The 25,106-nt window shown below is 50.0% G+C and overlaps 1 protein-coding gene across 2 annotated transcripts; it reads right to left on the bottom strand.

Annotated features, from left to right (window-relative positions):
* Positions 1 to 67: 67 nt before the first annotated feature.
* On the bottom strand, positions 68 to 23,255 carry ETV7 (ETS variant transcription factor 7). 2 transcript variants are annotated; one of them, XM_027602952.2, is made up of 8 exons: positions 22,416 to 23,255; positions 20,578 to 20,707; positions 9,204 to 9,368; positions 8,700 to 8,825; positions 6,377 to 6,592; positions 4,982 to 5,124; positions 2,632 to 2,732; positions 2,008 to 2,528 (listed from the first exon to the last, which is right to left on the bottom strand). In XM_027602952.2, exons 1-8 carry the CDS (start codon positions 22,419 to 22,421, stop codon positions 2,411 to 2,413), a joined length of 1,005 nt encoding a protein of 334 aa, XP_027458753.1. In that variant the 5' UTR covers positions 22,422 to 23,255; the 3' UTR covers positions 2,008 to 2,410. The 2 variants fall into 2 exon arrangements, with proteins under 2 accessions (XP_027458754.1, XP_027458753.1); XM_027602953.2 differs by lacking the exon at positions 6,377 to 6,592 and having other exon boundaries at positions 68 to 2,528; positions 22,416 to 23,253.
* Positions 23,256 to 25,106: the final 1,851 nt, after the last annotated feature.

Below are 25,106 nucleotides of genomic sequence, written 5' to 3'. Positions count from 1 at the left end.
TATTTCATTAATGAACTTGTTAACACACTCAGTTTTTTATTTTTTTTATTTTTTTCTTTTTGTAAAAAAGAAAGAAAGAAAAGGGACACACTCAGTTTTTTAAATAAATTACTAATTTACTGTTGACTTCTGGCAAAAAAAAAAAATAAGAGACAGACATGGCTGGCTACTTTTGCATATCATGAGAATATATACATCCTGCTTTTTAAAAATGATCTGTGAGGAAGCCCATTTTGACATGTTTTCAGTGACCCACCACTTTTCAGGAATCTGTGTCAAAAATGGTTGTAAACCCAGAGCTTCACCTGGTGCCACGTAGACAACAAGTGTTCCATTAACGCTGGTGGAGGGAAGGGCTGGATGAATCCTTTTATTCCTGGCACCCAGGTGTACATCCCAGACCCGAGCCTAATGTGCCTGGGGAGATGAGAAAGGGTGGACTTCCCCCAGGGCTGAGTGGGGAGGCCGGGCATCCGGGCTCTGGTGTGGTAGACTCTGCCCAAGCCCAGGCCCCAGTGGCCCCAGCGCTGGGTGAGATTCATCACCCCGGGTGAAGACATATTCCCTGGGATGCACAGCTATTGACAACCAGTAACGAATGCCAGGCCAATGCCAATGTCGTACCTGGAAGAAGTGACTTAGGAGGCAGCATGAGGAGTCCACCAGGCTGAGCTGGGCTGTTTGTCTTGAGCCGGTCCCTCCTCATCTCTGGCCTCAGTGGCCTTATCAATAAGAGAAGAGACTGGATGAGTGGATTTTGACAGTTTTTCCCATTCCAGTTGTGGAGTTCTGGGTTAGAGATGCTGAGAAAAGCTGGGAGCACGGGTCCATTCTGGATCAAAGTCAAGGAGATGGAACAGTTTCGAGGAAGAGGAAAGGGACCAAGGATTTTCGTACTGAGCCTTTATGCCAAGGTCACCTGCCCGGCCACTCTGGCGTGGAACTGTCCAGGGCCCAGGTGGGACTCAGTCAGGACAGAAGCACTGCTTAGGAGTGGTCACAGCTCTGAGTGCCCAAGTCCAGGAATCCTTATCAGCTTCTGCACAGTGACTCAGAGCCAGCTCAGGCTCCGCCAGTCGGGGATTTTCCTGACATGCCCCGGGGGTGAGCGGCAGAGGTTTCTTCCTGCCCAGAAAGAAGATGTGAATCCAAGAAGTTCTGTTTCCAATGAAGTGAAAACACCCCCTTCCCTTTCTCCCCCAAACCTTACTGGAAGGGTCACAGGGCAGAGGTTCTGACCCCCTCGCGAAGCCCCAGCCACTCCTGGGGCATCAGGGAGAAGAGAAATTGAACCAATAGCCCAGGCGCACTTTCACGCTTTCGGGCAGTTGGGTTTGCAGAGTGTTCTTGGCGAACACTGACTAAGTGCTTCCTACAGAGCAGGCACACGCTAAGCATGTCACCAATGTTGTCTTACAGAGATTTCTGGCAATCCTGTGAGGTCGGGTCAGGAATAGCATCTGCATTTTACGGGTGAGAAGCCTGAGGCTTCCGAGAAGGGACAACAACCCGCCCAAGGTCACGTGGCAGGTGCGGGTCCGGGAGCACAGGAGGCCACGTGCAGGGGGCAGTGGCGATCCCCACTGAGTCACTGTCACAACATCAACAAAGGACTGAAAACAGGAAAGAAGTTTGGGCCAAGTGAGGTGAACCATTCAGCAGAGATGCCAAGGGCAGAGAGGCAGGGCCATGGCCTTGGCTTGAGAAGTGCCCCATCCATGAAGAGTCACTAAAACCAACCAACCAGCCAAGGAACAGCACTGCGTTCTGGAGAGACATCCCAGCTCTGCAAGCCTTGCCCCTGTTTCCCCATCTTTAAACCTCGGGGGTTTGACGTGTTAATGGAATGAGATTAAAATATGTGTAGGACCCTTAGGACAAGTGAGCACTTAAATGTCAGCATTGTTATATTGTTACTACTAAGACCGACAAAGGGTACTCCTTTCTCATATGCCAGCATCAGCCCCCAGAGGCTGGTTTTCAGGAGCATGTCCCTTTTAGGAAAGAGCTAAGGCTCGGTGAGGGGCCTCAGCTACCTTCTTCTGTAAGTTGAAGGAGCTGAGCTGGATGCTCTCTCAGCCCCCGGCTACCGCTCCCAAGCTGGGCAGGTAGCAAGGGGTAGGGCAGAGAGAGGGTTCACTTCCCATGCCCCACTGAGCCCCAGTGCTACCCTACCCAAGAACGATGCCCCCCACAGTGTCCAGAATGTGAGGCCTCCCCGTTCTCAGCCTCCCAGGTGCCCAGGCAGCTTTGAGGTCTGAGACAATGGTTATGATCCCATGAGTGCAAAACCCGCTGGGGATCCCTGCTGCTCCGTGAGGAAGGTGGAGACCACCAGGCAGCTAGCTGCCTTCAAGGGAGACTCCGTTTCTGTCCCATCAGTCCTTGGTGCCCAGAATCCTCCTGCCCCTCACGGAGAGACTTCCAGCATCTCCTCCTTGAAATCCATCCTGTGCGGCTCCCGGCTCTCTGGCTGCTCCAGGCGGCTGTCCCCGTCCTGGCTCACCTTCCCAGGTATCTTCAGAAATCTGGAATTCAGGCCCCAGGTGCAAATCAGCCCCTGCCCCGGCTGCCTCCAGCCCACCCAACCCCTCTGCTTCCCCTTTTCACCTTTGCGCCTAAGCTACTCACCTGAACAGGAGTTTCTGCCCGGGTTCTTTCCTAATGATGTTCAGCTTATAGTAGTGACGCAAGGCACGAGACATCTTCTCATAGGTCATGTTCACCCGGTTCTAGAAGGCAAAGCAGTCCCATAGGACCCTCCTCTCCCTCCCTTAACCTCAGTCGGTTAAGCATCGACCCTTGATTTTAGCTCAGGTCATGATCTCAGGGCTGGGAGATCGAGCCCCATGTCAGGCTCTGCACTCAGTGGGGAGTCTGCTTGAGATTCTCTCTCTCCCCCTCTCCCTCTGCCCCTCCCCCTGCTCTCTCTCACTCTCTCTCTCAAGAAAAAAGTGTCTGTCTCTGTCTCCTTGCCTCCCATCCTCCACCTCCCCATTTCCTTTAAAAAAGAAAAAAAAAGGAGCAGGTTGAACTGGCTGGTTTCTTTTAAGCCCCTCAGCCCAGAGTTCTGTGAGCATTTATGAGCGCTCTCTTGAGTTTGGAAGGAGAAAGCCAGGGGAAGGTTGGAGGAGAAATAATGAGCACTACCTACCGGGCTGAGAACCACAGGGCAAGAGTAAATCACCTGTTGCTTTTATTTATTTATATATTTTTAAAAGATCTTATTTATTTATTTGAGAGAGAGTGAGCACAAGTGGAAGGGAGGGGCAGAGGGACAAGCACACTCCACGCTGAGCAGGGAGCCTGACACGGGACTCGATCCCCTGAGCCGAAGGCAGACGCTTCACCGGCTGAGCCACCCAGGCGCCCTTCATGCATTGCTTTTAAACAGCAAATGTCACAAGTAGTAACAAATACATATATATTTCGTTGGAAACACAGAGAGACAGCATGGGAAGGGGAACACAGTGGTAGGAGCAGCTCACCATGAGCTGAGTGACTTGAGCCAAGTCGTTTTATTTTTTCCTCTCTCTGAGGGGTGGGCAGTGCAGAGTAAGGGCAAAGAGGCTGGGCTTTAGTGTCACCTTAAGCCCCGGCTCCACCATTTGGCAGCTGCGGGACCTCGGATAAGTTTGTCTGCCTCTCTGCAGCTGTTTCCCCGGCTCCCAAATGAGGATAAGAACGTCCCTCTCGCAGGTGTGTCGGGAGGACTAAATTAGTTATCCCATGGGAGCACTTCGCACAGTGCTTGGCATGTAGCACATGCTCATTAAATGGAATTGCTGCTCTCTGGGCCTCGGTTTCCCTCCCTGTACTATATGGGGATTAGACCAGGTAAACACACCCAGCCTCGAGGCCTCTGTATCCTTCCAACTGCCAGCACCACTGAGAGGCAACAAGGGTGGAGCACCGCGGGGCGTCTGGGTGGCGCAGTCGGGTTGAGCGCCCAACTCTTGGTTTCCGCCTGGGTCGTCGTGATCTCAGCATCATGAGATCAAGCCCCACGTGGGGCTCCTTGCTTAGCAGGGAGTGTGCTTCTCTTCTTCTCCCTCTGCCCACCCCCCTGCCAGCAAATCAGTCAATCAATCAATCAGTCTTTGAAATAGAGGGGAGCCCCTGAGCCACCCACTCTGTGTTCAAGTCCATGCTCTGCCATGTACTGGCTGCAGACTCTTGGATAAACCACTACGGGCTTCTGCTTCCCCTCGGCTGTCTACGTCACCAGGTGTCCTGAGGATCAGATGAGTTAATACAGGGAAAGCCCTCAGAGAGGTGCCTGCTGATCAAATGCCATGCCGTGTTAGGAAATGCTATCTATTACAGATTACCATGATTGTTAATAGTTTGGTTTTCTTTAAGACTCCTTTTTTTAGACTCCTTTTTTAGTTAAATGAATTTATTTATAGACAAGGACACTTGCTTTATATCACCACTGGAAATCAAGAGATTGACATCGTAGTTAAAACTTTTAATCCTAATTCTTACTAAAATAAATAATTAATAGAACTTGGAGTAAACCACCTAAAATCCTCTGGCAAACGTCCCTTTAGGCATGGGCATTCCTCACATTGGGACTAACACGAGATGCTCCCGCAGGGCCTGAGACCTGGGTTTATACCCCAGCTCCCCCCAGGAAACTGGCCTCCTCATCTGGCCTAACCGCCCCACAGCATATGTGGTGCAATTCAAGTAAAGATACTCTGAGAGTCTCAAGCACTAAGCAAAGGTGGGTTTGAGTGTGTAGAAGGCAAGACTCCTGAGTTTCAGGGACAATTCCCATCCTCAAGAAGTAACCTGAGAGCCCTCAGGATCTCCCAGAATAAAATGATCCCAACACTTCTGGAGCTGCTGGTGAACCCCCACCCCCACCCCCCGTCAGTTGAGGACCATCCCCTAGTGCTGGCGGGTCCACTCTGAACCCCTGCTCTGTCCTCTTCTGGATGTGTGGAGGCCATCCTGCCTGCTGGCTTCGGTTTACCTTATGGTTTCCCCAGAGTCTGGCAAGCCCGTTTGGATCCACAACTCTGAAGATCTTGGCATTCTTGTCTTCCCACCTGATGTAGGGCTCATACCTGGCGTCAGAGAGCAGCTGATACACGTAATCCCACAGCAATCGGCAGTCTGCAATTGAACACAAGGGGTACAGACAGGGGGCTTTCCTGGGGTCGTGAGGATAGGCATTAGGAAGGTGCTCTGGGGCTCTCTAAGCTGGGGCCCAGGCATGCAGTGGGATGGTCAAGATGACGGATCAACAGGAACAGCCACATGTGGGGGCTCATGGTCTCATTTATTCACCCCAGCTCTGGGAAGTGGTTACCTTTATCCACACAGAGATGAAGAAATGGGCTCAGAGAGGTATGGACAGGTCCCAGTCACTGCGTTCCTAAGTGACACGCAGACCAAGGAGTCTAGCCCAGCTCGGCGGACGTCAAAGCCAACGCCCTTCACGTGGGGGCAGGTGGCAAGGGCAGGCGGTGGGGGTGCTGGAGGGTGGCCAATGGCCTGAACCTGCCTCCAGATCCCTCTCTGCCCTTTTCCTGGTTCTCCATTGAATTGGGATTGTTAAATCCATCCTGTCGAGCCCCCTCGCGAGAGGCATGAGAAAATCAAATGTGCCATCAGGGAGCACAAGTGGCAGAGGGGGCTTGGGAGCGAGAGCTTTAGGCCCCCTCTCTGGTCCACCCGGCAGGGTCATTTCAGGCAGATTACCTAACCTCTTCTGAGCCACAGTTTCCTTATAGGCGGTGATATGAGGATTAAGATAATAGACCCAAGAACCCTCGGCATAGTGCCTGGTACAGAATAAGTGCTCAAAGAATAGTAAGCATTATTATTAAAAAGACCTGATACTTATGTTTTAGTGCTTCCCAGGCACCCGGACGGCCTGGGTTCACACCCCAGCTCTGTCACTTACTGCTATGTGATTGATCCTGGGGGAGTCACTTAACCTCTCCGTGCCTCATTTTCCTTCCCATAGAATGGGACTAATACTGACCTCTAATAGCTGATATGGGATTAAACAAAGTTCTCAGAATCATGCCTGGCACATAGTAAGGACCCAACCATTTAGAAATAAATAAATAAAAATTTAAAGGAGAGGAATACGCCATTTCAATCTCACTGTCTGACTGTGACCGGCTTCACTGTCCCTGCCCTGGAGACAGGGCAGGCTTGGCGCCCCTGGGCAGCCCTGCCTGCTGTGGCCAGATTGTGGCTGGCACATGGGACAGTCACCCTATCCCCCCTAACAGCCCAGCACAGACTCTCTCATTCCCCAGCTCAAAACAACCCTCCTCCCTGCCACCGACCACCCTCTGGGACTTGGCCTTAGCACACCTCCCTCTGGGCCAGGGGCATACAGCCTCCTACTCACCAGCGATCCTGCCATCAATGGGGGCCTGCGGCATGGTGGGGAAGGAGCAGGCTCCCTCAGCCCTGCAGCCCAGCTCCACACAGTGAGATACGTTGAGGGACGCCTCCCTGCCAAGGGGCCCCTTGGCCAGGGGACTCAAGGAGCTGGCAAGCCCCAGGTGTGATGGTTGCTGCAGGAGATCCCTTCGGGGGGCCAACTGAGGGGGCCCAGTCCCCTCTGCAAGCAGATAAGCACCACTGATTCTTTGGACTCAGAGCCTCCCCCAGCCCAGACCACTCAATGGCATGCCTGGGAGCCCCTTGGGGCAGCACTCGTAATGCTCTTCCTCCATCCAGTCCCCAGCTGGAAGGTCAGGGAGGCATAGAGGGCATGGGTGAGGGCCAGACAGACCAGGTGCTAACCCCAGCTCCCAGACAGTAACTCAATCTCTTAAACCCATTCCTTCATCTGTAGAATTGTTTGCAAAGCTAAGGGGTGACAGAACCAGGACCAGAATCCAGGTGTCTTGTATTTCAGTCCTATGCCCTCTCCATCCACCAAGTAAATAATTATTGAGAACCTTCTGTGAGCCAGGCATTGTTCTAAAAATCTTGGGGACATATCACTGAACTAAAAAACAGCCCCTGCCCTCATGGACCTGATATTGTAGTCGTGGAAGAAGTCCGGGGTTTGGAAAGGGAGAGAGATGATTAAAATAAAAAAGGAAATAGGGGCGCCTGGATGGCTCATTCGTTGAGCGTCTGCCTTTGGCTCAGGTCAGGATCCCAGGGTCCTGGGATCAAGCCTCACATCGGGCTCTCTGCTCAGAGGGAGGCCTGCTTCTCCCTCTCCCACTCCCCCTGCTTGTGCTCCTGCTCTTGCTATCTCTCTCTGTGTCAAATAAATAAATTAAAAAATCTTTAAAAAAAATAAAAAAGGAAATAGAAACAGTACACAATATGAGGGGGGATGGAATAAAGCACTATAAGGCAGACAGGGAATCCTGGGAAAGGCAGGGGTACGTGATGGTAAAAGAAGGTCTCACTGTAGTGTTAACATCTAACAGACATCTAAAGGAAGTAGAGGAGTGAGCTATGTGGGTATCTAGAGGACGGAATGCCAGGCAGAGGGAACAGCAAGGGCAGAAACCCTGAGGCAGGAGTGTCTCTGGCTTGTTCAATGAACAGGGAGGCCAGTGTGGCTAGAGCAGCATGAGCAAGGGGGAAAGGGGTGGGAGAGTTCAGCAGGTGGCAGGAGGTCATTATAAGGACTGTGGCTTTGACTCTGAGTGCAGTGGGAGCCATAGGAAGATTTTGAGCAGAGAAGTGACATGATCTGACTTATGAAGCTCTCTGGCTACGCTATTGCAAACAGATCATAGGAAGTCAAGAGTGAAAACAAGGACACCAATGAGGAGATTCTCCAGAGGTAATGGGGGCTGGGCAATGGGCAGCGGTGGAGGTGTGTGAAGTGGATAGGTTCTGGATAGATTTTGAGGGTAGAGCCAACAGGGCTTGTTGACGGTTGGGATTTGAGCAGGAGAGAAAGAAAGCAATCAAAGGTGACATTTTGGCCAGACATCTGGCCAACATTTTGGCCAGAGCAACTGAGAGGATGAAGTTGCAGTTTGCTGAGATGAGGAAGCCTGGAAGAGGAGCAGGGTTACGGGGAGGAAGGTGGGGCAGGAATCAGGTGTTTGCTTTAGGAGCTTTTAGGGTTGAGATGCCCATTAGACATCCCAGGGGAGGTGTAGCGTAGGCAGTGTGGGGTGTGAAAGTCTAGAATTCACAGAGGTCTGGGCATATGTAGGGATCATCAGTACTAGATGGTATTTAGCACCCTAGGTCTGAGTGCAGATAGAGAAGAGGCCCCCTGGGCCATGGGGTACCCCAACATTGAGAAGTAAGGGAGAAAAGAAGCCAGGAAACTGAGAAGGAGTGACCATGGAGTGTTCTGGAAGCCAAGGGAAGAGTTTGAGGGGAGGGGGATGACCCACTAGGTTGTAGGCCATGAGAGGTGACAGTGAATAAGGACTGACAGTGGATGTGGACATCCCCACGTTCAGGCTTCTAGAGTCCCTGACAAGAACAGTTTCCACAGGGAGACCAGGAGGAGAGGAAATTCTTTGCTGGAGAGGAGAGCAGAGAAATGAGGAGATGGAAGGTGGAGGGCTGCCGAGAGAGTCACAAGGGCTGGGGTGAGGACTGAGGAGGCAGGGCAGAGGGGAGCTGGGAGTTCAGCCCACACAGCTGCCTCTTCCCTTAGGTTGCCTGGAGGAAGCCCTGCCCTCCCAAAGAGGCCAACTTGGGGGAGGGTCCCAGAGGTCTGAGAAGAGCCTCCTCACCTTCCAGAAGGCAGGAGCAGTGCTGAGTGGGCATCTTCTGCCTGAAGGCCCCTCCAGAAAAGGGTCCACACACTAAGGCTTGCCTCTGGGTCTTGATGTACTGAAGCAGCTCATACAGGACATCACCTAGGGGTGGAGGCAGGGAGCAGGTCGGTCACCTGCCTCTGGGGTGAGGGCTGGGGTCAGTCACAAGCTTCATGCTGATGAGATGAGAGGCAGCAGAGTGGAAATGGGTAGGGGAGACAAGAGCCACAGGGAAGGGGAGGGCCAAGTGACAGCAGGACAGAGCTCCGGGCTCTGCAAACAAGAGCCAGATTCCTTTGCTGCAGGCCTGCTCTTGCGAGGAACCACCAGGCAAACATTTATGGAAAAGGGGACGTCTGCCATGGTGAGAAGTGAGCATGCTCCTCCAACCAATGCATCCATCTCCCACCATCTCCCTCCCTGGGCCTACCTGGGTTTCCGTCAGAACGTTTTAGAGGGAATCCAGTGAGTTCCCCTGACCTGAACCAGGTGCACGAAGCCGGAAGTCATCCTTGGTGAGAATACAGAGGGCTCGGCCATTCATCTCAAACCCATGCTCCCCAGTGCGCTGCAGAGAGTACTCCTGCTCAGCCCAGCGCAGCCAGTGCAACACGTCCTCCCTGCTCCAGAGTGCTGGCTGGATGCCTGCAACCACAGGGACAGGGACTGGGAGAGAGCACAGGGCAGGGGCAGGAGCTCTCCCCTTAACAATCACTCATCCACTTCAGGCCCTCTCTGGAATGTCACCTCCTCCTCCGAGAAGCCCACCCAGAATGCTACATCTGAGCAGATGCTCTCCTGTCCTATCTCCCCGCTTGTCACCATGTCCTGTTCTTTTCCTTCCTGGCACCTCACTTTCCTTGTCATTGCACTTCATAGTTATACGTTTATGTTTATCATTATCTATGCATTATGTATGTGTTCACTTATTTTATTTTTGGTACCCCCTCACCCCAGTCTCTTTCCCAGTTCTTAACTCAACAGATATTTACTGAGGAACTATTATGTGCCTGGCACTGGGCTGGTTGTGCTAGGACACAGCGGTGTATGTATTCAGCACCAAGGACAGCGCCTGAACCAGAGGAGGCGCTCCAAAGACCTGTGTTGAGTGATGGTGTCCTGTGAAGAAGGCGTGTTATTGTTACTGTTTTCCCAGTGAGGAAGCTGAGGCTCCCAGAAGCTAAGTGACTAGCCCGGGGTCACACAGGTAGCACGAGGTACAGCCAGGCCCAGAATCCAGGTCTGTCTGGCTGCCACCCTCTTCCACTCTGTTGTGCCAGCTCAGGTCTGGGTTTGCTCAGGGAACAGCCCAGGGGACAAAGAAGCCTCCTACACCCATTTCCAGCTTGTGTGTTCTTGTCTCTGGCAATACCCAGACAAGAAGTTGCTTTCTTTTATTCCTCTTCCTCACATGTCTACTCTGCCTGGGCCTATTACGCTCCTAATGCCAATTATTTACCTCCCTCATCTGGGTTGTGTTTAACAGGGCCACTTTATGACTTTTGTGGGCCCTGGTACTCTTGCCTTCCTAGGCCCCTTCCTCCCCTAAAATATATTTAAAATTTTATTTTATGGATGCATTGGTAGAAAGACAAGTATATTGTTATATATTAAAACGTTTTCTTCTGCCTAAAAGTTCATTTTTTTCTCTTGATTTTTAAAAGAAATCAGAACATTTTTGTGGTCCCCTAAAAGTATTGGGGCCCCCAGCACTGGCCCACCATGATGGCAGCCTGCTGCTTTGCTTTGTGTGGTGCTTCTCCTCCCAAGAGCGTTTCAGCCCTATCAGGATCCTGGCCACGTGACAGTGGGAGGAGCTCAGGGCTCATCAGGGCTGGTGTGACAGGTAGCAAAACTGAGGCAGGGGAGATACCTGTCCAAGGCCACACCTTGGGAGTGACAAAGACTAAACCACCCTGTGACTGCCTTGGTCCCAAATCAGCACAAGAGATAAAACTCGTTTTCATGTTTAAAAAAAAAAAGAAAAAGTGCATCATCCACTTGTTCATCGATTCAACCAATACCTAATGAGCATGGGCCATATGCCAGGCACTGTGCCCCTGCTGGGGACACAGCACAGAGTTAGGCTGGCAGGAGGGAGGTAACCAATGACTATCTTATGACAATCCTGCTCTCTACACAGAGGGAAAGGGCCCTGAGCTACAAAGGCAGAAAGCAGGGCAACACATCCCAGCTTAGGAGGAAGGAGAGGATCCCCTTAACTTTATTTGGGGACCTAAGAATGAACAATAAAGAAGAAGAAATTTCTGAAACTGGCTGAAAAATTATTTAAGGGGGAAGAAAAGAACAGAAGTAGCAACTGGCCTTTGTGGTACTACATACCACAAAGCCATGTGATTAAGATCTGACACCATTACTGAGACTGACAAGTATCAGGGGAAAAGATGGAGCCCGGAAGTGTGTGTGTGTGTGTGTGTGTGTGTGTGTGTGTGTAAATTTAATACATGTTAGAAGTGGGGTTTTAATTCAGTGGGAAAGGATTGTGAATTTAAGCTATGCTAAAACCACAACTGGCTCTCCACCTGGGAAAAAATATATCTGGACCTTTACCTGTCACCATTTACAAAGATCAGTTCCCAATGGGATTAAGACTTAATGAATAAAACAATAGAAACTTCAAAAGAAGTGGGGGGGGGCGCCTGGGTGGCTCAGTCAGTTAAGCATCTGCCTCCCCCTCAGGTCATGATCCCAGGATCCTGGGATCAAGCCCCGTGTCGGGCTCCCTGCTCAGCGGGGAGCCTGCTTCTCCCTCTCCCGCTCCCCTTGCTTGTGTTCCTGCTCTCGCTGTGTCTCTCTGTGTCAAATAAATAAATAACATCTTTAGAAAAATGAAGTGGAAATAGGGGCGTGCCTGGCTGGCTCACTCGGAAGAACATGCAACTCTCGATCTCCAGGTTGTGAGTTTGAACCCCATGTTTGGGCATAGAGGTTATTTAAAAATAAAATATTTTTAAAAAGTGGAAATAGGAAACCCACATGCATTAAACAAGGGTGGGGGGAACCTCAAACCTCAATCATGACAGGAAACTCAGAGGCTGTTACATAAGTAGAAGATGCACTTGATTACATTGAGTTTTGTATGTGTGGTAAAAGATACCATAAACGAAACTAAAAGAGGGCAGAATAAAGGGAAATATTACAACGCAGATGAGAGATAAAGGGCTAATGTCTATAAATTGATCTTTTTTTTCAAAAAAAATCTTACCAGTAATTCACAGTGGAGCAGGATTTCTCAGCCAAGGCACTACTGACACTTTGCACCTGATCATTCCTTGCTATGGGGGCTGTCCTGAATTTTGTGGAATATTCAGCAGCATCCCTGGCCCCTGCCCACTAGATGTCAGCAGCAAACACACACACACACACACACACACACACACACACACACACACACACACACACACACTGAGATGTGACAACCCAAAATGTCTGCAGACGTTGCCACGTGTCACAAAATCGCCTCCGGTTGAGAACCTCTGCAGCAGAACAAATTCACTAATAACATGTGGCAAGACCCGACAGCTCACTAGTCAGGGACAGGCACAATCAGAGAAGAATGAGATAGCATTTTAATGATAACACCCACACCTGGCAGGATGAAGGGAGAAGGATGCCTTGCTGGGGGAAATAGGAATTTAGAGTCTCGGTGGGAGATCAGTCCAGTGATTTACAGAAGGGACTGAGACACAAAAGCTGAGCAGTGTGGAAGCTGGAAGCCACCCGACAACAAGATTCAGGAGTATCAGGGGCGGGCTCCTCAACCAGCCGGGGCTTCTGGGGCTCAGGGGACCCACTGGCCATTGCATTTTTGTGGGATTGCCTATTTCATGATATTTGAGTTTGTCAGCCTGAAAATTCAAGACTATGATTCCTGAGTCAGAGGAGTACATGGTCCTGTGTTTGGCCAGAGGGTGGGGATGGATTCGACCCCCTCCAGCTGTCCGGCCCCCAGGGAAACACTAAACTATGTGAAGAGGGGGAAATCGTGAACTTGGCAGACAGTATCAACCACAGATGTGGTCCTGCTACCAAGTCCTGAGACATGGGCAGGGGACTTCCCAAGCTGTCTGTGACAGACTCTGAGGTCACACAGTAGAACCTGAACATGAAGCCTGTCATCACCCCGGAGTGAGATTTGGTTTTTCTTTCATTACCTCTCATTCACTCCTGCCCTCACCTTTCATCCGTTTGCTGCCAGCACCTCAAGGCCAACAAATACAGAAAAGGGACCTTCCTGTTTCTCATGTCTTCAAAGACTAGGGGCAAAAAAGGCTTTCCAGAAGGATTTGAGCGCCCAGGGAAGGATCAAGTTCCAAGCAGGGGATCAGCCACCTAGCTCTGGGCCAAATCTCCAACCCCAGGGTCTGGGTCCCCGGCTCAGCCCCTTGCTAGCCAAGTCACCTACAAGCCACTCAGCCTCTCTTAGCCTCAATTTCCCCCTCTGGGAAATGGGATAACATTTCACTGCCTGGTGGGGCTGCTGTGCTGTTTGAGGGACAGGATGGTGCAGGGGTTAGGAGCCCAGGCTACACACTGTGCAATCCAGCATCTCACCCCTACTATGGTGGGAATGCATCCACCAGAAGACATGTATGCGAATATCCACAGTGGCTCTGTTCATAATAGAAAAGAACTGGAAACATTCTAACTATCCATCAGTTTGAGAACGGGACAATCAATTTGTGATGTTTCCATGCAATGGAAAACAGAGTACTAGACACTGCTAGTCAGGACACGTGGTTTAAAGCTCACTGATACTCTGTTGAAGGAAAGAAGCCAGAAGTAATAATGCAATCAAGAACAGATGCTAATCTAGGGGAAGAAATCCAAACAGCGGTCACCTTTTGGAGGGGAATGGACCGGGAAGAGGGATAAGGGAAATTCATGGGGCACCGGAAATGGTCTAGTTCCTGATCTCAGTGGTGGCTGCACAGGTGTATCCACACATACACATTGGTACACTTAAGATCTGTACACATGACCGTATGTAAATCATCCATAAAAGAAGAGGAGAAACATAGAACAAAAAGGATCGATGATGGTGCCAGGCCAGCTGGAAACTGGCAAAACGACTGTTTCAGTGTCCTCATCGGAGGACAGTACCACCGACATGGGGCTGTCATCAGGATTCTATGCCGAGGTGATGAGAGTAAAATGCTTGACACGGGCCCAGCACAAGCCAGCAATTGCTGGTGAGTGTCATCTAAGGCGTCCACTACCCCCCACCCAAGACATCTTCCTGACCTCGTTACTGGGATGAGCCTGAGTCTCCCCTTACCAGTCTGACCGCCCCTCAGGGGCTTTACCTGCAAACCAGCCCATGCTTCTCCCTCTCTCAGCTATGATCCACCGTATTTTCCGTTCCTCATATCAACCATCTTTGTATCTCAAGACTCCAGCCTGATATCACCTTATTCTCCCCGCCCCAAACACATGCTCACTGGGGATTTCCAGCTTGCCTGGTTCCTGGCTTCTGGGACAGATCTGGACAGAGCCCCCAGCTGGGGAAGCTGGAGGGACTGTGAGTCCAAGACACCATTGGAGGGTTCGTGTATCTCCCTGAAGAGTCAGCAGTGCCTTTCACCCACCCCAGAGCAGGGCAGGACTTGACGGCTCCCTTCCCCATCCTGGGCCACATCACCCTCCACTGTGTTTATCACCGGGCGTCCTGCTTCCTTATGTCACTGCCCCCCGCTAGAATGTCAGCTCCATGACCACAGACTTTGCCAGTCCCAGTCACTGCTGTCTCTCCAGCACCTACAGCAATGCCCAGCACATAGCAGATGCTCAATAAATAGAAATTGCCTAAATGAGGGAGCTGAAAGACTTCTAGGCATCCTGACCAGCTCCCAATCCCACCCCAACCAGGTCTCTCTTCCCACTGCATTTCTTTGACTCTCTTGCTCAAGAAACTGACATGGCTCCCAACTATCAACCCCAGCAAGTCAAAACCCCGCTGTCCTGATTTCAAGACCCCTTCAAGCTGCTCCTTCCCACCTCATCAAAGCTATTTCCCAGCTACTCCTCACCACACCCCTGCAGTTTGCTAGATAATAGAGTGACCTCCAGAACAACAGAGCTGGACCAATCATGAGCAACAAAATCAGAACTGACAGCTGGCTTCTACCTTCCTGGCAGGGTTCTCAGGAAGAATGCAGGAAACTGTAAAGTGTTTGGCCAGTCCACTAAAAAATGGGAGCTGTCATCATCCCACACTGGTTGTTGCTCAGAGCGAGTGACAGCTGCAGGGTCTGAGGTACCTGAGTTTGAATCCCAGCCCCACCATTTTACTGGTGGGTGACTATGGACAAGATCGTTCTCCCCACTGTGATGCCACTGTTCACACCTGTAGGGTGGGGATAAAAAAAGAATCTACTTTCCAGGCCTATTTAAATGTATTTAACCACAGTATATACAATATGCCCAGCACAATGCCTGGTCAAGAGTAAAAACTCAACAAATGGTATTTTTTATGACTATCAGCATCCTCATTGGTGGAGCCTGCCTGAAAATAGAGGGAGCAGCTTGTTTCTCTGCCATGATTACTGTAGTTTTTCCTTGGTTTACTGAGGGTCGCTGTCGGTCCAGTGTCCTCAAATCCATCATACCACTGTTTGCCCTGATTGTCTTGGCTGATGCTGCCTTTCTTGGTAATCACACTCAGCTTGACGGTCTCCAGACATCGGGGCAGGGCCAGTGCAAACAGTTGTGTTGTGTGCTCCACAAAAGCACCATTAAGGGGAAGAAATGGGAGGGTATAGATGAAGCCAACCCCAGCCCTGGCTGGCTTTGGCTTGGATTCTTCTGAAAGGAGGGGTCTTTTCAATCTGCACAAAGATGCACACACGGTCTAGCCCCGACCTCAGGAAGGAGGAGGCTCTTTGTTTCCAAATCAGAGTTTTGGAATCTCCCATCTGTTTGTTGTTTGCCATATTCCCTTTCATTGGCAGGTGACAACATTACTGTCAACACTCAAAACCTCCAGAACATTCACTTCTATGCTCCAGCCTCACCGCTCCACCCCACCCCACCTCTCTCTTGCCATCTGCATCCATCTAACTTACTGCTTTTCATATGCGTCGATCTAGGGCAGAGTTTCTCAGATCATTCTGACCTCAACCCGCAGTAAAAAAAAAAAAAAAAAATGCATTCCGTATCATGACCCACACATGCGTATATATAAAGAGCCCAGAGTATTCATGAAACGTCTATTTCATTTTTAAAAAATACTTATTTTGACCCACGAAATTGGTTTCACTCCTTAGCGAGTCTTGACCAAACACTCTGAAAAGCACTGTTAGGACATAGCTGCATAAAATGAGGCCCTTACAGCTTACTAGAGGCTGTGCCCCACCCTAAAGCTACTGAATCCGAATCTGCATATCAACAAGGCTCGCGGGAGACTCCTGTGCACCTGAGCCGCCCTCGTCTAGGAAAGCAGGAAGCCGCACAGTTAGAATTGTATACGTGAAAATAAAGTGCCCGGGGGACTCTCTATATGTGAAGGATGTGAACTTGAGCAGCCGCACGAACATCTGCTGGAATTCCCCCAAGGGCTTTTTCCCTTGTTTTACAAGGCCAGGGAGTTGCAGAGATGTGTCATCCCTCTGCCCACGACATCTGAAAATTGCAGGTGGTGCTTTATGGTCTCTTCCCATGGCTTGCTTATTCACACCTAGGAGCTTTGAAAGTCACTTTCAAAATGCAGAGACCCGTTCCTCTGCATCCAACAGTGGAAAGTTCACAGAGCTTTTTGTGCCAGGGAATGAGCTCCAGGAATTTTCAGAGAGTGAGGACCAAGAACTAAGTCTGGGGTGTCAGGCCCCATCTGGCCATTAGCTGCACAGATGACTTTCTCAGGTGGAGTCTCAGTGTCTCTGTCATCAAATGCGGCTGTGCTGGGGACCATCTCTAAACTGCCTCTTCTCAAAATCCCCTGAGCTGTCCCTGGAGGTTGCATCATCTCCTCCCAGACTCCCTCCCCTGGGACCTCAGCCTGGCTCCTGCAAGTGGTCCCAGGGCCTGTACTGCCTTCACAGCTCCTGCCTCACCCAGGCCTTGGGTAACCCTCGTGGATGGAGACTGGGGGGAGGGACAACGTGGATCCTCTTCCGCTCTCCGCTTCCAGAGCAGGAAGCATCATTGTGAATCTCCTTTTCTGAGTGCAGGGCACCGTGCTGGAGCCTCGTGGATCCAGCCCCTCCCTCCCTGCCCATGTCCTGGGGCTAAACAGGACAGTGATCCTCAGAATGGACTTTGGACTGCTCTACTGCACATCTTTGTCAGGCAAATAAACACAGAAGCATAAGCTCTACAGGGAAATTGTTGGTGTGTTCCACTTGTGGCCAACTCAAAAAGCTAAGCAAGATTTGTTTTGTTTGTTCACCTTCCTGCTGAGGCAAATCACCCTGATGATTAGAATAGAAGCCAGAGGTGAAGGAGGGAATGAAGTGGGCAACTGAGGATAAATGTCAGAGAGATGCCCAGCAATGGAAACCCAATTTCAAGAAACAGGGATGACATCATCCCAGCCATCTGAAAGATCAACCCCTCATCAGGAGTCAGCAATTTGCTTATTTGGGATGTTGTGGACAGGAAAATGAGTCATTTAGTATATCCTATCTTTTAAGACTGTTAGATATTTACTAAAGGCCAGAACTGGGTTACCTGAATATTTTCAGAAGTAAATATGAGTCATTAAATCTAAGATGAGAAGTATAGAAGACACTGCTGGGGCCCTGCCCATGGCCCTTGGCTCTCACCTCTACTCTCTGAAGGCCACCAAATGCCGAATGTAAGCACCTGACTCTGCACCTGACTTAGCCAATGTAAAGGGCAACTTGGGGAGCTGGAGAGGAATGGGAAAGGGGGGTGAAGCCAAGCCAAGCCCTGGCTGGGTTTGGCTCAGCTTCTCCCCAGAGGACCGAGGGGTCTTTTCAATTTTTGATGAAGTCAATGGAAGCAGCCTAACCCCATCATGGATGGGAAGTGGACAGATGAAGAACCTGCTTCCCTACGCCTGGGTTGGGAGGACTCAGGGTGTGCTCTCACTGCCCCCCAGAGGTCCCCACTGGGAGTGAGCTCCAGTTACCCACAGTGCTACAGTTCAAAGTTCTTTTTTTTTAAGATTTTATTTATTTATTTATTTATTTATTTGGGGCCTGCTTCCAAGTCGGGGAAGGGGCAGAGGGAGAGGGAGAGAGAGTCCCAAGCAGACTCTGCACTGAGCATAGAGCCCAACATGGGGCCAGATCCCACAGCCCTGCAATCATGACTTGAGCTGAAACCAAGAGTCAGACACAACCCACTGAGCCCCTACAATTAAATTTAAATTAGATTTCCTTACAATTTAAATTTAAATTAGATTTCCTTCTCTCCTCTGTGGGGAAGTATTTCAGGGTCTGTTTCTGGAGAAATCTAACCAAAGGCAATAGGATTAGTACCTCAGCAGTTTTAAATAGATCACATGACCCTGCACCCTGAGTTGAGTAACCAGGGAATGGGCTGGTTGAAGAGGAGAGGAAGTTCTTGTCGCTAGAAATGTGCAGGAGGACCTGGTAACCATCTCAGAGGGGCCCCACCAAAGGGGGCTTCAAAACATTAAAAGGCTTGCATAACTATTTACCAAGGTGATGACTGCATTTTCATAATCCCCACTCCTCCTCCTGTACGAGATCTCTTACCTGGTAACCTTGAGCTAGGCACCCAGCGGCAGGGAGGTGACTGAAGGTTACTTGACCTTGGGCAGAACACAGTCTTCTGGCCCTCACTTTCCTTATTTGGAATAGAAGTGAGTTACTCAAGGCAACATCTAGGGTCTCTACTAGTATGGACATTCTAGGACTTGGTGTGCCAATTATGGGAGTGGTCTTTGAATATAGGGGAGGCCATAGGAGGTAATCTAAAGGGCCTTGTAGGACCCGCAAAGAATCCTGTCCCTCTCTGAGAATCAGTGTCCTCAGCTGCCATAAGATGACATCAAGGGTCCTTCTCAGCAGCAACACTCAGGGTCTTCAGGTCTGTCCCCAAAGTCCCATTTTTCCTCGTCACCATGGCTTGGGTTGGGAACAGTGCCCAAATCCTACCCTCCATGTAACTGTTGCCAAATATCTCCTTGCAATAGCCCTGTACCCCAAGCTACCAGTCAGGTTTGGCATTTGGACAAAACAAAGCAACAGAGGTTCTTTATAGAGCTCCTTGCTCCTCTCCCCAAATCACATTGCTACTTCCATCCACCATGACTCTGAGGCATGAGGACATCCTTCACACTCTGTGGTTCTCTCGTATCTAGGAGTCCCCATCTTTCCACAGGCTCTGTTCCTCATTAAAAGAATGCCAGGCTATGGACAGCAGAGGCAGAGGCATTTGGGGGCAACCAGGTCTTCCCAAGGCCTATGAAGTCACACCCAAGATTCTGCTCAATCCTGTTGGTGGCTGAAAAAAGCAGGCCAAGGCCAGGAAATCAGAAGGAAGTGAAATCAATTAAGCAGTGTTCTAGTCACTGGGTGAGCTGAGCAAGCAGTAGCCTGGATGCTTCCCAACTCAGGTCATACATACCTGCCCACACCTGTCCAAAGAACCCCACCCAGATTAAGACCTCCCACCGGCAGTCAGCTTGCCACCTATCCTATGATTCCTATGGCTTAGGAAGTATGTTGAGAACTCTCTTAGAACATTATCAGCAAGACCGACATACTTAGGAAGTATGTTGAGAACTCTCTTAGAACATTATCAGCAGGACCTTAGCATGGAGAACCCATGTGCTCTTGGGCATGTCACTTAGCTTTTCCACCTCTCGGCTCTGGCAATTGAAACATAGGCATAGGGCGCCTGGGTGGCTCATACGGTTGAGCGTCTGCCTTCCGCTCGGGTTGTGATCCCAGGGTCCTGGGATTGAGCCCCACATCAAGCATCAAGCTCCCTGCTCAGCGGGGAACCTGCTTCTCCCTCTCCCTCTGCCTGCTTCTTCCCCTGCTTATACACTCTCTCTCTCTGTCAAAAATAAATAAAATCTTTCAAAAAGAAACATAGGCATAAATACATGAATCTATAGCCTGTTCTCTGGTTATGAGTTCCCTCCAGCAAGAGCATTACTTTGGAAAATGAAATAAAAAAGATATGGCCAGTCTGTTTCCTACAGCTGTCTTTGGGTGGATTTGATTATTCTACATATTCTTATGCTTCCCTGCCACTTCCCAATTTTTGACGATAAGCACATGCTACTTTTGTAACAATAACAATTAAACATAATTATTTAAAAGAGAGTTCTGCATACATACAGTTGTTGTTCACTATTTAACTCCATCTGCCTTCCTCATTGGAAGGAGTGTCCCCAACTCCTTGTCTTTAGACCGGAACAGACCCCATAGCTCATTTGATCCCAACCCTCATCTTACTAATGAGGAGACTGCCCGCTCTGCCCTCACCCTTGGCCATGGCAGCTGCATTCCCCCAAGTGAGAATTCACATTTCCTTCCTCTGACTTCCTCACCAAGGAAAAGTTAAAGAAAACCCAGCAAAGAAATAGCAGATGGAGGGAAGGCAATTCCTCAGGTAAGAAGTTTATGTGTCACATTTATGTCCTTTAAAAACATCAGCCTGGGGCACCTGGGGTGGCTCAGTTGGTTAAGCGTCGACTCTTGGTTTCAGCTCAGGTCATGATCTCAGGCTCATAAGATCGAGCCCCGAGTCGGGTTCCATGCTCAGTGAGGAATCTGCTTGAGATTCTCTCTCCCTCTGCCTCTCCCTACCACTCTCTCTCTCTCTCAAATAAATAAATACATCTTTAAAAATAAAAATAAAAACATCAGCCTTTCTCCTCCTCTCTACTCACGGAGTCTTCCTGGCAGCTTGCAGATTCCCCCTTCATCCAGGAAGTTCATTCTAGCTTCACATCTGGCCTGGGTGCCTGGGGGTGGTGTGGCTGCCTCAGGCCTCACAGAAGAGCTAGCCAATGCTCCCTCCTAGAAAGAGGAAAAACCAGGGCAGTCAAAGACAAGACTTCTTGGTGAAGGTTCAGTCATCCTTAAATATATTAAGAATTTTTCTCAAAGGGAAAGACCATCCATCTGTGTGGGGCACCTGGGTGGTTCAGTTGGTTGGGTGTCTGCCTTTGGCTCAGGTCATGATCTTGGGGTCCTGGGATCAAGCCCCAAGTAGGGCTCCCTGCTCAGCAAAGAGTCTGCTTCTCCATCTCCCTCTGCTTTTCCCCACTGCTCATACTCTCTTTCTCAAATAAGAAATTTCTTTAAAAAATTTTTTTAAAAAGGTAGGAACCGAGTATGTCTTCAGCTTGGTACCTTCGACATTTTGTACAGAGTGAACACTTGATAAATTTCATCTTTCTGATTCAAGTTTTTCATGCGTGTGCCTAACCCACCAGAAGGCTCCCCTGCCAAGATTTGAGTTGTAAGCTGGAAATCTGAGAGCCTAGGAATACTCACTGGGACCTTGGTGAGAGGACAGAAGGAACCTGAGGGGCCAGGGTAAAAAGACTTTCAGTCAAAAATAAATAAACAAGTAAATGCTGTTTTCAAGGGAGAAAAAGGAAGGAAACATTTCTGAATCCCAAGGTCCCACCAAGGGAAGCCTTTATCTTTACAATTTTACAACCAGCCTAGCCCCAGAGGTGATATGGTTCATCCATCAGGAAGGGGAGGTGAAAAAAGTGACAGGATTTTGTAGAAACAGGAGTAACCTTGGGGCTTATGCCCAGTGACAGGTGCCAGCCTGTGAAAAGTAAAAGTGAAACCAGTCCCAGCAAGTCATTTTCTCAAACTAGAATCTTCAAGAGGATTATATTCATCTCCTGATGTCGGAGGAGGGCAGCCTGCAGTGAAAGACTGTGTGTGGATCTGGAGCTGTCAAGGCAGAGGAGGATTTAACACCTTTTGGGGTAGTTCTCACTGCTGGCCCCCACCACACCACCGCCCCTTGGTGCTATTTCCCAGGTAACCCAGCTTCAGAGGCTGCCGCCTGGGAGCAGGACATGCCAAGCTGGAGAAGGGTCTAAGATCTCACACTTGCAGGAAGCCCCTTGTGGACTCTTCTACCCTCTTCCAAGCTTGAGGACGGGCCAATTCCGGGGCTTTAACTGCCTGGGAAATGCCAGCCTGGGATCTACTGAGAGTTAGAGCTCTGGGCTGCAGCATGAAAGCCAGGGGAAGGTCTGATAAAATATGGATTTGGATCTGAATCTTCTTCTGGAGAGAGGAGGTGGAGAAAGGCTTTGGAGGTGGGAAGGGGGCCCTGCTCTGGGGCGGTTCTGAGGCTTCTCGGGAAATGCGGCAAATGGAGAGGGACTGCTAAGGAGTGGGGGGGCCCCTCTCCGGTGGCGTTTGCCAGCGGTTCGGGTCTGGTTTGCGCAGGAACTTCCAGGGACGTCACAACTGGTTGATGTAGGGGTGAGGAGGAGGTAAGGAGGAGCAGTATATAACACGGGGGACGGGGTGGGGGGGTGTCGGAAGAGAGACAGTGAGGCTGGAGGTGAGTGAGGAGGAAGGACCGGTGAAGGATGGATGGTGAGGTTTGGGAATGTGTAGGAAAGTGAGATTCCAGCAAGTAAAAGTTCTGATAACATGGGTACGTTCACTGAGGTGGTGGAGAAGGGATGGGCGGGGGGCCCCGAGGCTCCGCGTGCGCGCGCGGCGGCGTTCCCCCCCAGGCTCTTACCTGCATTACAGGTGGAGGTGAGAGAGCCACCGGCCGTCAGTCGTGAGCGCTCCACTGGCCACGGCTGCTGGGCGCTCTCAGGCCCTCCTTCCCTCACCCCTTCACTGGGCCCCCAAAACTGGAAGGTCGCGTGGGAGAAAATCTCTTTCGAGAAGCGCCGGGTAGTGTACCCTCGGGTACCCCCGGCCAGCAGGCTCACAGGGCGCTCCGGTAATCGCTATCCTTCCGGGAAACGAAAACGAAAGAGCGGGATCCGACTTCCACTCCCGCCCCGGCGGGCTCTGGGGAGCGCAGCGGCGGGGGCTCTGTGCTCGCCAGCCGGGAGGCGTCGGTCCTGCGCACAGCCTCCCGCTAGTGGACGGCCCCTCGGGCAGCCTGGCCCTGGCTCCCAGGGACGCGGAGGTGAGATTCTGCGGGATCTGGGGAGCCGAGGGGACCCCTGGTCCTTGGGCTCAGGACAGCAACAGAACAACTTCCTGTCACCCCTGTGTGTCTCCGCATTTGGATGGGAGGGGACCTTAGGGATGAGTGACCTTCCTGGCCCTGACCAATCCGACCTGCCGTTGGTTGGGCCCTTTGGACGCCCCACCATCCCAGCCGAGCCCCACCATCAGAGCGGCTGTGCTACTCCTCCTGACTTAGACCCTAGTACCCTGTGGAGCCTGGCGAGCACCTTTTCCCAGGTCTCTGGCTCCCCCAGGCAAGCCAACACACCAGCACGAAGAAAAGGAGGGAAGCCTTCTGCGGAAACTCCGAAGTTACAGATGCTGTTATAAAGACGGCTTAGCGCTGATATATCAGGAGCTCCTAGAAACTAGTAAGAACAGGGCCAGAAACCCAATAGAAAAATGGGCAAAGGACGTGAATAGTCAGTCCACATAAAACAAAATGTTGAATAGCCCGGGAACATAGAAGAAGATGCTCAGACTCACTCATTATAAAAGATGTGCAAATAAAAGTTTTTGAGATACCATTTTTTTTTTTTGCCTGTTATTTTGGCAAAAATTCAAAAGTTTACTAACATAATCTGCTGGAGAGGCTGAGGGGAACAGAGAGAACACTGGGCAACCCCATGGAAGGCAGTAAGACGAGATCTGGCAAAGTTACAAATGCACATACCCTTCACCCAGCAATCCCACTACCAGAAATGTATTCAATAAATCTACCTGCACATATCCAAAACAATACACATTATTGATTTCAGCATGGCTTATGATAATGACCGATTAGAAACAATCCAGGCATCCATTAAAAGGGGGTGATGAAATAAATCATGATAGATCCATTTAACAGAACACCATGCACAATCTGACAGAGCTCTCTGTGATGATGGCAAGCTCTCCAAGAGGCAGTACAGCATAGCAGTTAAGAACCTAGACTCTGGGGGCGCCTGGGTGGCTCAGTCAGTTAAGCGTTCAAATCTTGGTTTCCGCTCAGGTCATGATCTCAGGGTCATGAGAGCCACCGCTTTGGGCTCCATGCTCAGAGCAGAGCCTGCTTGAGATTCTCTCTCCCTCTCCTCTGCACACCCCCCTCAAGTAAATAAATAAATCTTTTTTAAAAGGGAAAAAAAAAGAAGAAGAAGAAGAAGAAGAATCTAGACTCCGAGGACAGCCCGGCTGGCTTGGAATTCCAGCTATGTCACGTACTGGTTTTGTGCCCCTAGATAAATTAGCTAACCTCTCTACTGTCTCTCTCCACTAACTGCTGCAGTTTCCTCAACAGTAAAACAGCAGGGCGCCTGGGTGGTTCACTCGGTTAAGCATCTGCCTTTGGCTCAGGTCATGATCCTAGGGTCCTGGAATGGAGCCCTGTGTTGGACTCCCTGCTCAGTGGGGAGTCTGCTTCTCCCTCTCCCTCTGCCGCTCCCCCTGCTTGTGCTCTCTCTCTCTCTCTCTGTCAAATGAATTAATAAAATTAAAAAAAAAACAGTAAAACAGAGCTAATAATAATACCTGTCTCATGAGGCTGCTATGAGGAATAAATAAGTTAACATTTGTAAGACAACTAGAATACAGCCTGATCACCATGCAAAGCAAAAAAAATCAAGGTACAGAACAATGTGTACTACATACTATCTTTTGTGTGTAAATATATATATATATTTTTGTACAAAGAAGCTCTGAAGGGATATGTAACAAGCTACTAGACACACCTGGGATTCAGGATAGAAAATAAGAGCAAGAGTTTTCACTGGAAACCTTTTTACATTGTTTTGATTAATACCTATCAAAAGAGTAAAAATAAATAAGAAAGATGTTTTAGCATCCTTTCCATGCCAGCAAGCCAAAACCTAAAAAATGAAGGAACAATATAGGCATTGCCTGAGACAAACTGAAAAAATGGGGACATTCATTTCCCTTTGGAAGGACAAAGGCAATGCTACATAATATAATCAAAGTCTACAAAATTTTGAACCCATATGAGCAGGAATAAGTGGAATCCCTTCTTCACAAAAGAAATATGCACAGGTGTTGGGGTGCCTGGATGGCCCATCTGGTCAGGCATCCAGCTCTTGATTTTGGCTCAGGTCATGATCTCAGGGTCATGAGCTCGAACCCTAAGTCCACTCCAGGCTCAGCAAATAGTCTGCTTGTCCCTCTTTTGTCCCCCTCTGCCCCCCACCCCCACTCTCCCTCTCAAATAAATAAATAAAATCTTAAAAAAAAAGAAATATGCACAGGTATTTCA

Source organism: Zalophus californianus, chromosome 7 (genome assembly GCF_009762305.2).
Source record: "Zalophus californianus isolate mZalCal1 chromosome 7, mZalCal1.pri.v2, whole genome shotgun sequence".
In the NCBI taxonomy this organism is placed as follows: Eukaryota; Metazoa; Chordata; class Mammalia; order Carnivora; family Otariidae; genus Zalophus; species Zalophus californianus.
The sequence above is the reverse complement of the archived record's forward strand: the minus strand, read 5'-3'. Positions and strand labels throughout refer to the sequence as shown.